This window comes from Delphinus delphis, chromosome 1 (genome assembly GCF_949987515.2).
Source record: "Delphinus delphis chromosome 1, mDelDel1.2, whole genome shotgun sequence".
NCBI classification, from domain to species: domain Eukaryota; kingdom Metazoa; phylum Chordata; class Mammalia; order Artiodactyla; family Delphinidae; genus Delphinus; species Delphinus delphis.
Genome location: NC_082683.1, coordinates 75,037,665 through 75,052,441, shown reverse-complemented (window position 1 = coordinate 75,052,441; position 14,777 = coordinate 75,037,665). Strand labels below are relative to the sequence as shown.

The 14,777-nt window shown below is 33.7% G+C and overlaps 1 protein-coding gene across 1 annotated transcript in view; it reads left to right on the top strand.

Annotated features, from left to right (window-relative positions):
* COL24A1 (collagen type XXIV alpha 1 chain) overlaps positions 1–14,777 on the top strand; it is a 392,309-nt gene that overhangs the window by 162,077 nt on the left and 215,455 nt on the right. Inside the window, exons 21-22 of the mRNA XM_060024757.1 lie at positions 10,182–10,235; positions 11,484–11,528. Coding sequence (XP_059880740.1) covers positions 10,182–10,235; positions 11,484–11,528 — 99 coding nt within the window. The remainder of the gene's footprint in view (positions 1–10,181; positions 10,236–11,483; positions 11,529–14,777) is intronic.

Here is a 14,777-nt window from a genome sequence, read left to right as displayed (position 1 = left end):
ACTAGGAAGGATTAAACATATATGAAGATGACTGAGCTGAACAATAACAGAAGAAAAGCAATTGTTTTGTAATATCATATTACCAAAGATTAGAAATTTAACATTTATACAGTTTTAGGAAACATACCCACGTAAACACAGGGGGACAAGATTGATGAGGTCCTGTCTATATAGTAAGGGAAAATCTAGTTTGGACTCAAAAGTATAAATTTGGGATATCCTTAGTCCTAACAGTTCCAATTCATTGGAATTATTTCAACAAATTAGTTGGATAAATTTACAGTTTATATATAAACCGTGTTTACTGCATAGAAAATTTGTAGCTAGTATTTGGACACCCCAGAAATGACTTGCATATTAATTTGTTTACCAATACACCCAAAAGGATGTGCACAAAATTTACACAGTGAAACAAAATAGAATTTTGTTCATTTTAAAGGCTGCATAATAATAGTCCATTATCCAATAGTCCAAAACCCCACATTTTCTTTATTCACTCATCCGTCAATGAACATTAAGGTTGTTTCCACCTATGGACATACCTTGGAGATTTTGCAGTTTCAGTTCCAGACCACTGCAACAAAGCAAATATCACAACAAATCCAGTCACACAATTTTTTTGGTTTCCCATGCATACAGAAGTTATGTTTATACTATACTGTTGTCTATTAAGTATGCAATAGCATTATGTCTAAAAAATGTACATACCTCAATTAAAAAATACTTTATTAGTAAAAAATGCTAACCATCATCTGACAATGCAGGGTTGCCAAAAAGTTTCAATTTGTAAAAAATGCAGTATCTGTGAAGTGCAATAAGGTGATGCTTAATAAAATAAGGAATGCCTGTGTGAACATGGTAGTGCAGATATCTCTTGAAATCCTGTTTTTTATTCTTCTGTATAACATCCAGAAGTGGGATGGCTGGATCATATGGTAGTTCTATTTTAATTTTTGGAGGAACTGTTTTCATAGTGGCTGTACCATTTTACATTCTCATCAACAGTACACAAGATTTCAAATTTCTCTACATCTTTGCCAATACTTGTTATTTTCTGTTTGTTTGTTTTATAATGGCCATCCTAGCAGGTGTGAGCTGGTCTCTCATTATGGCTTTGATTTTCATTTCCCTGATGATTAGTGATGTTGAACAATTTTTCATGTGCCTCTTGGCCATTTGTACATCTTATTTCCAGAAATATGTGTTCAAGTCCTTTGCCCATTAGTTTAATTGTGTTATTTGATTTTTGCTATTGGGTAGTAGGAGTTCCTTATATATTTCAGATATTAAACCCTGTCAGGTATTTGGTTTGCAAATATTTTCTCCCATTCTTTAGGTTGTCTTTTCACTTGGTTGATTGTTTTCTCTACTGTGCAGAAGTATTTAGTTTGATGTAGTCCCAGTAGTCTCTTTTTTGCTTTTGTTGCCTTTGCATTTGGTGCCAAATCCAAAAATCATCACCAAGACTGATGTCAAGGAGATTTCTGCCTATATTTTCTTCTAGGAGTTTTATGGTTCAGGGATTACTAGTCTTTAATCCATTTGCTTATTGACATAAGTGTATTTTAAGTTGATTTATGTGTATCGTGTAAGATGAGGTTCAATTTCATTCTTCTGCATGTGGATATCCAGTTTTCCTAACACCATTTGTAGAAGGAACTACCTTTTCTCCATTGTTTAGTCTTGGCACCCTTATCAAAGACCATTTGGTGGTATAAGCATCAGTTTATTTCTGGGCTTTCTATTGTGCTCCATTGGTCTATATCTCTGTCTTTTTGCTGGTACAAAACTGTTTTGATGATTGTAGCTTTGTAATACGTTTTGAAGTCAAGAAGTGTTATTCTTTCTCAAAGCTGTTTTGGTCAGGGTCCTTTTTGGTTCCATATGAATTGTAGAATTCTTTTTTTATCCCTATCTGCAAAAAATTCCATTGGAATCTTGCTAAGGATTGCATTGAATCTGTAGATTGCTTTGGGCAGTATGGACATTTTAAGAACATTAAGTCTTCCAGTTCATGAATATGGGATGTCTTTCCATTGTTTGTGTCTTCTTTAATTTCTGTCAGTAATGTTTTATAGTGCAGGGGTCCCCAACCCCCAGGCCACGGACGGGTACCCTGTGGGGCCTGTTAGGAACTGGGCCCCACAGCAGGAGGTGAGGGGCGGGCAAGCGAGCAAAGGTTCATCTGCTGCTCCCATCACTCCCCATCACTTGCATTACTGCCTGAACCATACCCCGCTCCCACTATCTGTGGAAAAATTGTCTTCCACGAAACTGGTCCCTGGTGCCAAAAAGGTTGGGGACCACTGTTGTAGTGGACTATCTTTCCATTTATTTGTGTACTTTTTAATTTCTTGCATCAATGTCTCATAGTTTTCAGTGTACAGGTCTTTCACCTCCTTGGTTACATTTATTCCCATGTGCTTTATTCTTTTGGGTGCAATTGTAAATGGGATTGTTTTCTTAATTTCACTTTTTGATGGTTATGAGTGTATAGAAATGCAACAGTGTATTGATTTTGTATCCTGCAACTCTACTCAATTCATCTATTACTTGTAACAGTTTTTTGGTGGACTCTCTATGGTTTTATATATATGGTGTCTTGTCATCTGCAAATAGTGACCATTTTACTTCTTTCTAATTTGGATGCCTTTCCTTTCTTCCTTCCTTCCTTCCTTCCTTCCTTCCTTCCTTCCTTCCTTCCTCCCTCCCTCCCTCCCTCCCTCCCTCCCTCCCTTCCTTCCTTCCTTCCTTCCTTCCTTCCCCTAATTGCTGTGGCTCAGCCTTTCAATTCTATGTTGATTAAAAGTGGCAAAAGTGGGCATCTTTTTATTGTTTCTGATCTTTGAAAAAAAAGCTTTCAGCTTTTCATCGTTGAATATGATATACACTGTGGATTTGTCATATATAGACTTTATTATGTGGAGGTACATTCCCTCTATACCCACTTTGTTGAGGGGTTCTTTTTTAATCATAAGTAGATGTTTAATTTTGTCAAATGCTTTTATTTACATCTATTGAGATGGTCATATGATTTTTATCTTTTATTTTGTTAGTGTGTTGTATCACCTTGATTTGATGCAGAGATTTTGAATCATCCTTGCATCCCTGGGATAAATCCCACTTGATTTTGGTGTATGATACTTTTAAGGTACTCTTTTTTTATTGAAGTATAGTTGACTTACAATACTGTGCTTTAGGGAGGCTGTGTCTCTGTGCACCCACTTGTGCTAGCAAGGTATAGGGAGAGTGCAAAAATGGTGTTCACCAGAACCTCCTTCTGCAAAGTCCCAACTCATACCTGCCCCTCCAGCAGTCACTTTAAGATTAATAAATGAATCTCCTTCACATATAGTCCAGGCACTTCTCTAACTACTGCCTTTACACTGAGTCTCAGGAAGTGTGAGACCATTCATCAGTCACTCAAAAGGAGTATCTCAGATTTCACAGCCCCCCAGTTCCCCTGGATTGAATCCCATTGGGTTTCCAAAGCCAGATGTTTTGGGGGCCTCATCTTTTCAGTGCAGGTATCAAGGTTTGACACAAGCCCCTTGCATCTCAGGAAGTAGCTCCAGACCCATGAGAGCCCTCCCTATTGTGGGTTGCTTAATGGAGGTGGGTTTTTTGGTGAAACTACATGTCTACCTCTCCTACCTATTTGAATGTGCCTCTTTTATCCTTTGTCTTGGAGGAGCTATTTAGCTAGTTCTTTTTCAGTGGTAATTGTTTCGTATGTAGCAGTAGATTTGGTGTGTCCATGGGAAGAGTTGCCATCTTGGACTGCCCCCCAATTGCTAGTTTTTCCAAGGACTTTTGCGTATATATTCATCAGAGATGTTGGCCAGTGATTTTATTTTCTTGTAGTGTCTTTATTTGGCTTTGGTATCAGGGTAATGCTGGCCTCATAAAATGAGTTTGGAAGTATTCCCTTCTCTTCAGTTTTTTGGAAGAGTTTCAGAAGGATTTACATTAATTCTTTTTATAATGTTTGGTAGACTTATCCAGTGAAGTCATCTGGTCCTAGACTTTTATTTACTAGGAGTTTTTTGATTACTGATTTAATCTCCTTATTAGTTATAGATCTGTTCAGATTTTCTATTTCTTCATGATTCAGTTTTGGTAGGTTGTATGTTTCTAGGAATTTTATCTGTTTCTTCTAGGTTATCCAGTTTGTTGCTGATATTAATCTCTTGTGATCCTTTTTATTTCTGTGGCATTAGTTCTAATTTGCCTTGTTTCATTCTGATTTTATTTGAACCTTATCTTATTTTTCCTTAGTCTAGCTAAAGACGTCAATTTTATTGATCTTTTCAAAGAATCAACTTCTAGTTTTGTTGATTTTTTTCTATTGTTTTTCTACTCTTAATTCACTTATTTCTATTCTAATCTTCATTATTTTATTTCTTACATTAACTTTGGACTTAATTTGTTCTCCTTTCTCTAGTTCCTTGAGGTGTAAGGTTACGTAATTTATTTGAGATCTTTCTCCTTTTATAATGTAGATGTTTACCACCATAAAATTCCCTGTTAGTATTGCTTTTGCTGCATCCCATAAATTTTGGTATGTTGTGTTTTCATTTTTATTTGTCTCCTAGTTGTGAATTTTTCACTTTTCCTTCTACTATTGATTTCTAATTTGATTCCATTGTGGTTAGAAAAGATAGTTGGTATGATTTCAATCTTATTATATTTGTTAAAAACTCACTTTGTGACCTAATATGTGAGCTATGCTGGAGAATGTTTTGTGTGTGCTTGAAAAGAATGTGTATTCTGCTACTTTGTTCTGTATATGTCTGTTAGGTCAATTTGGTCAATGCCATTGTTCAGATCCTCTGTTCCCTTATTGATCTTCTATCTGGTTGTTGTATCAATGATTGAAAGTAGGGTATTTAAATCTCTTGCGTTTATTGTGTTGCTCTCTCTTTGTTCTATTCTGTCAGTTTTTGCTTAACGTATTTGGGTACTCTGATATTGTGTGCATATTTATGAATAATAGTTATATTTTCTGGCGAATTAACAAAGAAAGTTATCATTGTTCAATGTCCTTATTTGTTTCTTGAGATAGTTTTGACTTAGTCTGTTTTATCTGATGTAAGTATGACACCCCTCCTCTCTTTTGGTTATCATTTTCATGGAGTATCTTTTCCATCCTTTCACTTTCATCCTATGTGTGTCCTTAAATCTAAATTTAATCTCTCATAGATACAACTATGGATTTTTTTTTTTATTCAGCCACTTTAAATCTTGATTGCAGACTTTAATCCATTTACATTTAAAGTAATTACTGATCAGGAAGGACTTACTATAGCCATTTTGTTAATTGTTATTGCTTTCTGTCTTGTAACTTCTTTGTCCCTCTTACATTTCTTGCTATTTTCCTTTATGTTTCTTTGATATTATTTTGTACTGACATGCTTTGATTCCTTCCTGATTTCCTTTTGTGTATGTTTTATAGGTATTTTCTTTGTGATTACCATGGAGCTTACATAAAACATCCTATGGTTATAATGCTCTATTTTAAGCTGATAACAACTTAACTTCAATTGCATACAAGAGCTCTACTCTTTTTCTCTGTGGAAGATATTGAGAGGAGTGAGATGATGAAAGAGATGTTTTAGGAAGAATAATAATAGTAAATTATTGTTATGAATTTGGTGAATGCATAGGGAAGAAAAGCAAAATACCAGTTCAGAAACTGTTGCAAACACTAATCAATGTGCAGTGAATAAGAAGAAGGAAATAATATTTATTGAGTCTCTGTTATATTCCAGGTACCATTTTATTTGTTGTAACAAATAAAATTTATTACTTTATAATGCTAATGATAACATGATTCTACAGATAAGAATACTAAGGTCACGCCCCTAGTAAACTTCAGAGCTGGAATTCAAACTCAATTTCAGATTTTATACATTTTACATTAAAATTTTTTATGTGTTTCCATTGTATATATCATACAGGGTGAAGTAAGTCAGAAAGAGAAAAACAAATATCATATATTAATGCATATATGTGGAATCTAGAAATATGGTAGAGATGAACCTGTTTGCAAGGCAGAAATAAAGACACAGATGTAGAGAACAAACATACGGACACCAAGCGGGGAAAGAAGGGGTGGGATGAATTGGGAGTTTGGGATTGCTATATCCACACTAATACATATAAAATAGATAACTATTGAGAACCTGCTGTATAGAACAGGAAACTTTACTTAGTGTTCTGTGGTGACCTAAATGGGAAGGAAATCCAAAAACGAAGGGATATATGTATACATATAGCTGATTCACTTCGCTGTACAGCAGAAACTAATACAACATTGTAAAGCAACTATACCCCAATAAAAAAAAAATGAAAACATTTAAAAACTCAAAAAAAAATTTTTTGTGTTTAACATGATAAATATGAAATATGTACACAGTTTTAAAAATATTAATGAAACAGACCCTATTATTGGTAAGAAGTAGATCATGGGAATCCCCTTGTGAATCCCTCACTAATCATATCTGTCTCTTCCCCTCTGGCATTAACAGTTAACCATTCTCTTGTTTTCATCATACTTTTACCATGTATATACTGGTAATATTTGTTATTTTGCTTGTTTTTGAAATTCATATAAATAAAATCATACTACAGTAAGTCCCCTACATATGAACCTTCAAGTTGCAAACTTTCAAAGATGAGAAATGTGCATTTGCATGTCCAATCACGTAAGTTAGTTCATGTGTCTGGTGTACATTGTCACGTGTGTGTGTCCTCTACAAGTGGTTGTGCTTTTGTATACTGTACAGTACTGTATAGAGTACAGTAGTCCAGTATCTTTATTTCAAGCCCAGGATGTCCGGAAGCAAGCGTAAAAGCAGCAGTGATATATATAGCCAATTGTGTTAGCTGGGTATCGAGGCTAACTTCGTTGGACTTAGGAATAGATTGGACTCACGAACGTGCTCTCGGAACAGAACTCATTCGTATATAGGGGACTTACTGTATATACATTCTTCAGTTACTTTCTTCTTTCACTCAATCTTATCTTTTCAGCTCATTCTAGGTTGATCCATATTATTACAGCATGTTCATTTTCACTATATAGTAACACACTGTATAGATATACTACACTTTTTTCATTGATAGAACTGTTGATAGATATCCTTTCTTGTGGGTGTCTTTTAGTTTTCATAAATCTTTCATGTATGCTTGTAAAGACTGTGTAAACTCCAATTTGGGGATTCAGTTTTCTATATATGGCCATTAGATCAAGTTTATTAATTTTGCTATTTAAGTTTTTTCTGTTCCTACTGATTTTTATCTGCTTGACCTACTAATTTCTGGCAGAGATGTGTTAAAATTTCCTCTCTAATAGTGGATTTATCAATTTATCCTTATCAGTTTTTAATGTATATATTTATAAGTTGTGTTACTAAATGCATACAAATTGTCTTTTCTCTTCCTAGTGAACATAGCCTTTTATCATTTTTTAGTGACCCTCTTAATGCTGATAATCTGTTTTACCTTAAAGCCTATTAGAGCTAACGTTAATATAATTACTCCAGCTATTTTGGGGCTGGTAAATCACTTGCATATCTCTTCCCATTCTTTGAAATTTAATTTTCCTCATTTTTATGTTTTGGATGCGTTTCATGTAAACAGCATATAGCTAGTTTTTTTCCCCCTTAATACAGCTTTTATTCTTTTAAGATTATAAGGTAGTCTTGGAAGAGAAAGGAAAAAGGAACCTGGGCTTATTTGCCTCCCTGAAAGGGTTATTTTTGGTTTTTAGTCAGGGTGCCACTTCCCTCGGGTAAATAGCTGCAGTGAGGGAATAGCAGAATCTAGTTCTCTTAGATAACTCACCCCTCTTCTGGTTACACCTTGGGTATGGAGCTAAGCCAGTTTCTTAAACATATGCTCCAACCTAAAACTGTACCTTTATCAATGCCTTTTGAGACCTTGAAATTGTTGATAAGTTTTTTGTGTGTTCTTATTTTTAACTACGTTTTATTAACCTATCATAATTCAATACAAAATTATTTTCACATGTTACAAAATTTCTGCTCCTCCCAGAAAAGATTTTGCTTCTTCATCTAAGTCCCCCTTTTCACTTGCTTATACTTCTATTTCTGTTACAACTCGTATTCTGATTTTTATTTTAAATTGCCTTCTCCCATAATAAATTATGAATTCATTGAGAACAGGGACTGTGTCTTATTTATATTTGTATACTCCAGGTCTCATGTTATACTTTTTACTGGACCTTGCACATAGTAGAAAATTAATAAAATGTCAGATGAAAAAAATGAATGAACACATGAATTAAATAACTAAACATTAGCTATCCTGTGGTGGAATTTAAATATCGCAGCATTCTGATTCTGACCTTCAGTCTAAACATTTAAAAACCTATTACTTAGAGTTCTACAAGAGCATTTTGGATATTAAGATTTAGAAGTCATTGTATCCGTTAGGATTCTTTCAGTTGTAAGTAATGGAAACTCAACTAAAATATGATTGTATAAATATGTGAGAAGTTTGGGAATTCAAACACAACTATACACAGGACCCCCAAAAATATCATAAGAACCCAATCACTCCATTTGTTAATTCATTGATTTCATTCTCAGGTTCTCTCCCCTTCATAGTTTCCTTCTCTTTAGGTTTACATCATCCTTAATGCTATTCTGTCTTCTCAGTTGTTCCACTGTAGTCCAAAATTTTCTTTAGTTGGACTAACTTGGGTTTCTGGCTCATTACTGAACCAACCACTGTTTCTAGGGATGTAGAATATGCTGACTTAGGTCCCTGTCACATATCCACCCTTAAATTTAGTCAGGGGTAGAGTCACCTCCCCTCAAACCACATGGGGAAAGACTGTTTCCTTAAGGAAAATTAGGATGCTTTTGCCTGAAAAAAGATGAATATATGTTGGACTTGCATAGAACAGTATACGCTCATTTCAATAATCCATCTCTTCCTATTAAAAGTAAGAAAGCTGTGCAAAACTTCTAGGTTATTGCCTAAACTGATGCAGTTTCTTGAATGGTGCTTATGTACAGAATAAGCCTGTGATAATATATTACAGACTTTTAAACCGATGAAGTTTTTCATTTTTTGATTGTGTTAGAACATAGCAATGATAGACCAAGATATATCATGAAGGAAAGATTCTCATGCAGTTTTGTCACTCTGCTCCATTCCAAACTAAAAATCAGTCACATGGGTAGATGTGCTATTTGGCATAGTTATTTGTTACAGTTTAAAATTAGATAAAACCATTTAATGGTTATAGACTTACTAAAAGCAATAATGCAAAGGTAGTTTCTAAAAGAGATTTACTTAAAATTTTGACACATTGCATAGTTAGGGGAACAGAACAAAATGAAAAATGTTGCCATGTTGAAGAGATGATATACAGTGTTTTCTGAAATAGGAAGATTTTTGTTTTAGTTACTTGGATGAATTGTTATTCAAAGAGCATTTGAGGACTTCCCTGGCGGTCTAGTGGTTAGGACACTGCACTTCCACTGTAGGGGGTGCAGGTTCGATCCCTAGTCGGGGAACTAAGGTCCCACATGCTGCGTGACACAGCCAAAAAAAAAGTAAATTAAAAAAAAAAAAAGAGTATTTGATTTTTAACAACATGCATTTAGATTAACAAAAGTTTTCTTTTAATCTTGAAATTCCTAATCATGTTCAGATTGTTACTTTCTTCTGCAAATTTTCCTCTCTTTTCACTAGCCTGCATCAAGAAAGGAAGTAAGTTGAACATTTCATATGAATAATGTGTTCCAGACTTTGTTAGTCTCTTAACAGATATTAAAACACTATATATCTTCTCCATCTGTTTTCAGACTTTGTGGACACTCTATTATCTTTTTATTGTACTAGTATCAGATTAACAATTGGGCCTATTGCTTTAAATTTAGGAGTACTTTTTATGAAAAGGTGTCTCCATACGGAGCAGATTATGTGAACATTAACATATTGTTTAAAAGTAAGTTTATCATATATTTTCCAACTTTTTGGATGGTAGGCAGTTTTCTGCTTATCTATCCTCCCATCCCATTTTGCTAACTTCCTAATGGGAAATGAGTGGTACCAAATAGTATTGCACATCTGAGATTAATGCCTATTGAAAATGTATTAATTGAGCTAAAAATTTTATTGTGTGTCCTTATATTGCTTTACAGGGGCTCATTGGAAATAGAGGGCCTCCTGGACCTCCTGGTCTCAAAGGAACTCAGGTATGAAGTTCCTTTAAGCAATTTTTTAATTCAGATTTTCCTTTTTTATTTTTTGTGGGACTTTAGTTTTTGCTCAAAGAAAATTTTGCATTAGTATGGACAATTTTTGCCATCGAGGATTTCAAGTTACCATTTTATATTCACAATTATGGAATGGAATTTGGAATCATTTTAATGTTCTGAATTCATTAAGTGATTTATGTAGTGGTGTCCATGGAATGTCCGAAGAATCTGAGCCTAGAATCTCACTTATATGTACCAGAATTTATATTTAACATTTGTGTCTATTTTATATTTCTAACCCATATATTATATTTTAATTGAATTATGGACTGAGCAAAATGTTTTTAAATAAATAAAATAGAATATATGGTTTCTAAAGAGGTCTGTAAATGTTCAGATGTGGTAAATATGAACTATTTATTTAAAGGTAAAAAATCAGTATGTTTAGAAAATATGTCAATAAATAGAATAAACACATTTATTACTTTTTAATTCTCTTAGAGAAAAAGTATAAAAATTATTTGTTTTAAGTTTTTCTATTCTCTATCCACCTATACAGTGTTTAATCCTTAGAAGAATGCACAAAATTTTATATTTTATGACATTATAACTGATTTGATCCCGAAAATATTGGATCTGTAAATTAGACAAAAAGAAACTCTAAAAAAAAGAAACTCTAGACATCCATTTGGGTAAGATCTGATATACCTTTATCTCTAAGGCTTAAGACAGAACTGAGACTCAAAAACATATTTGCTGAATGAATTAAGTATCAGAATGTGCCCAGAGCAAACATGTTCTGTACCAATAATTTTTTAATATACCAATGTGTATTGATTTCCATCTATTAAGAACTTGAGTTTCTCTCTGTGTCAGAGATATTGAGACCAAGAAGGTAAAGGCTGTCCATAATCCACAATCTCAGTGATTCCTAATCCTGATTTTTGTGATACCCTAATCACTTTCACTCTTAGCTGCCCTCAATTTTCTATATTTAACTTATATCATCTACCAATTGAAAAATAACCCAGTAGTACAATACATATCCCCCTTAATGTAGATATGAGGTTGTCACACAAAAAATTTAAACATTATGGGGTGATATAGTTCTAAAATACAAGAAAATCACAGTATTATTTTCATTACATCTCAGAAAGAACTTCAGATTTCAGGATAACTGGAATAAGGTTTACATTTTTAAATACTTATATCAGGCCATGACATGTTCTGATCTTCTTTTTTAAGGGAGAAGAAGGAGTAATTGGATCCTTTGGAGAACTGGGGCCAAGAGTAGGTATCATATAAATAATTTTCGAAGCATGCTTCTCTTAAAGCAACTGTTTTGTAAATGTTTTTTAATGGCACCCAATTTTAAGTTATAGCAAAGAGCCAAGATTATAACAAACTATAGCCATACAATCCCCCCAAATAAAATAGACCTATAACTAAAATTTTCCAGGGATATTTTAAATGATATTATGCCTGTTACATATTTACTTATTCCTTCAGTTCCTTCAGTCTTACGATCTTAGTAATTTGTACAATTTATTTATAAAGTTTCTCAAAATGTAATATGAAGCTAAATACATTAATCATTTTAGTAATATTTTGGAAATTTCTGTTTTCTGAGTCTGTCAGTAAAATTATGGAAAGCAAATAAGACGTATTTTCTGTCCAATTTTTTTTTTCCGATAATATTCTGTGGCAATACATGAATTTCATATTTTCAAGTTCTGAAAATGAATTTTTTAAGAATTTGGGGATGCATGACAAAAGTTTGCAATATCCTGAAGTAATTAAGTTGTGTGCAACACATTTTAAGAGGCATTATTAGACTCACATGAAATACATCTCACTCTTTACTTGAGAACATCATATTGTACAGGTTCTTACAGTATTTTTACATTTAAAGAGACAGTAATTCCTTCTTTTGCACCTTTACCTAACTAGCACATATACTGCCACTCTCTTATTGAAAGAAAAAGAAGAGTTGTTTTTGTTATTTTTTTTTTTCATTTTTTGTGAGGTGAGTTATATAATGGAAAGACCATTGTTATTTGTGCTCCAGTATAATTGGCCTTATTTAAAATTTACTTCCCTAGAAAACAGGAAAACCATGTTCACCTCTTGCCTACTCGGTCATAATATTTGTTATTAATTGTTGCTACTATTGGTTGAATATTAATTTAGGCTTAGTGTTGCTCTAAGTTTGTCACAGGAATCATCCCTAATCTGAAACCAACCCTGCAAGAAATTGACTGCATTTTTAGATTTAAAAAAATAAGGCTTTAATATTATATGCTTAAGCATAACATGCTCAAGATAACCATAATATGACAGAACTTAAACAGGACCAAAAGCGATGGCTCCAATACTGATGCTCTGAATCGCTTGATTTCAAAGAGATTATAAATGTGCCAGTGCCTGATACCAGTGAGAATCTTTCCATAATGTAGATAATGATGTATAACTATTTCTTAATATACTGCAGTGCCTGAGTATTACATTACTAAAGATGAAAGAAATATTCCTGCTAAGGCTTTTTCCAGACAGTGTGAATAAAATGTATTATTAATTATTTTGTAAATATCAAAGTCCTGTAATGATTTAGACTCTTAACTACATTTCTTCTTTTATATCTGCAAATTGATTAGAGAGCAATTGATATTTAACAATAATAGGATAATTTTTTTATCCTTTGCTTTATTTTGTGCTTGGTAGGGAACCACTAGACAATTTCAAGCAAGGCAGACACCAAAATTAGAACAACTTTTTTGGGTGGAAGTCCTAAATATAATTTTAAGTTGCTAAAGTTTTTGTAAGTAGTCAAAACAGAATGAGAGGCAGAGGGTTGTTTTGTTTTGCTTTATTTTATTTTAAGAAAGAAAAATATGCGAGTACTTGTTAATGAATTGGAGTAATAAAATCCAAATATATAATGCCTAGTAGATATTATAAATTAGTATTCTTTTTAGCAATCTCCCCACACACTTTTTCTACTCCTAGAACACATTGGTTGAGGTACAGTGATCTCCTTAATCAAATCTTGTGTAATCAAACATCAGTTGTTTGATATTAGAAACCACCTACTGTAGATTACTCCAGGATATTGACTTTCTCTCCTTCAGGGATTTTGTCCTCTACTCTCTTCAGCTACTTACTGCTATGGTGAAACCCTTGACATTGTCATTACCAGTAAGAGCAACCTCTTCATTTTCAATTTTAAACTTCTCATTCCCCAACCATCATCCCCTTTCTTTCTGGTGCATTCTTTCTTATAACCCAATCCAACAGTCCCAAGAGAAATTTCAATTCATTGATTCTAATGCCATTCCATTACTCCTTTCTCTCTCATCACCACATACCCCTACTCATCATGCTTAAAACATTGTAATTATCCCTTTGATAATATTCTGAATTCTATTTCTATAGCCATTTACTTTCACATTTTTAAATCATTATTTTATCCTTCTCCTCAACTCCATTTACTTCTATTAGCCCTTTACCTCACATCTTAGTTCCCTGAGAAGATTGAAGTAATCAGAAGAGAACTTTCACAAGTTTCTACCGTCACTTCAATCCCACCTCCCTGTATCTATGCCATTTACTGTGCCTTCTCTCTTGTTAGTGGATGAACAGGCCATTTTTCTAGGTAAGGTCAAAACTTCCACTCATTCACTACATACTACATCGTCTTGCCTACTGAAGAACATTGATCCAGCAATTTTCCCCACTCTCTCCTACATCTTAATTTTGTTCTCTTTAATGGATCAATCCTATCGGCATATAAACATACTATTATTTCTTCTGGCTTAAAAACAAAAACAAAATTTGTATTGACTCTGGTTTTCCTTCCAGGTTTTACTTTTCTCTCCTTCCCTTTTCCAGAAAACTTCTCAAAAGTATTGGATTTACATAATTTTTCTCCTCACCTCATCTGCTGAAACCATTCTTGTCCCCACCACTCTGAAACAGTTGATCTTATGAAGGTCATTAATGACCTCCATGTTGCTGAATTCAGTGATCATTTCTCAGTCTTCATATTACTCAATATTTATATCCCTCAGATTTGACAAGATCACTCTCCTCCTGGAAAGACTTTCTTCACTTGTATTATCTTCCTCCTAGTTCTCTGGCAGCAGATTTGCATATTTTCCTCATTTCTTCAAATTCTAAATTTTAGAGTACCCCAGGGCTTGGTTTGCGGACTGCTCTTTGCTATCTACACTCACTGCCTAGATGAGCTGGTGCATTCTATGGCTTTAAATGCCATCAAAATGCTGGTGATTTCCAAAACTATATGTTCAGTTCAGAACCTTCTACCCCTAAGCTCTGCTCTTGTATTAACTACCACAAGATCTCTCCACTTAGATGTCTAACAAGATTATCAAACTGAAATGTCCAAAGCTAAGCTTTCAATTTACCCTTCAAACCTGTTCTCTCACAGTCTACCTCATATCATTTGGCCCTTTAGTCAGGTTAAAGCTGAATGAACTCATTCTTGAGTTCATTCTTGACTCTTCTCTTTCTTTCACATTC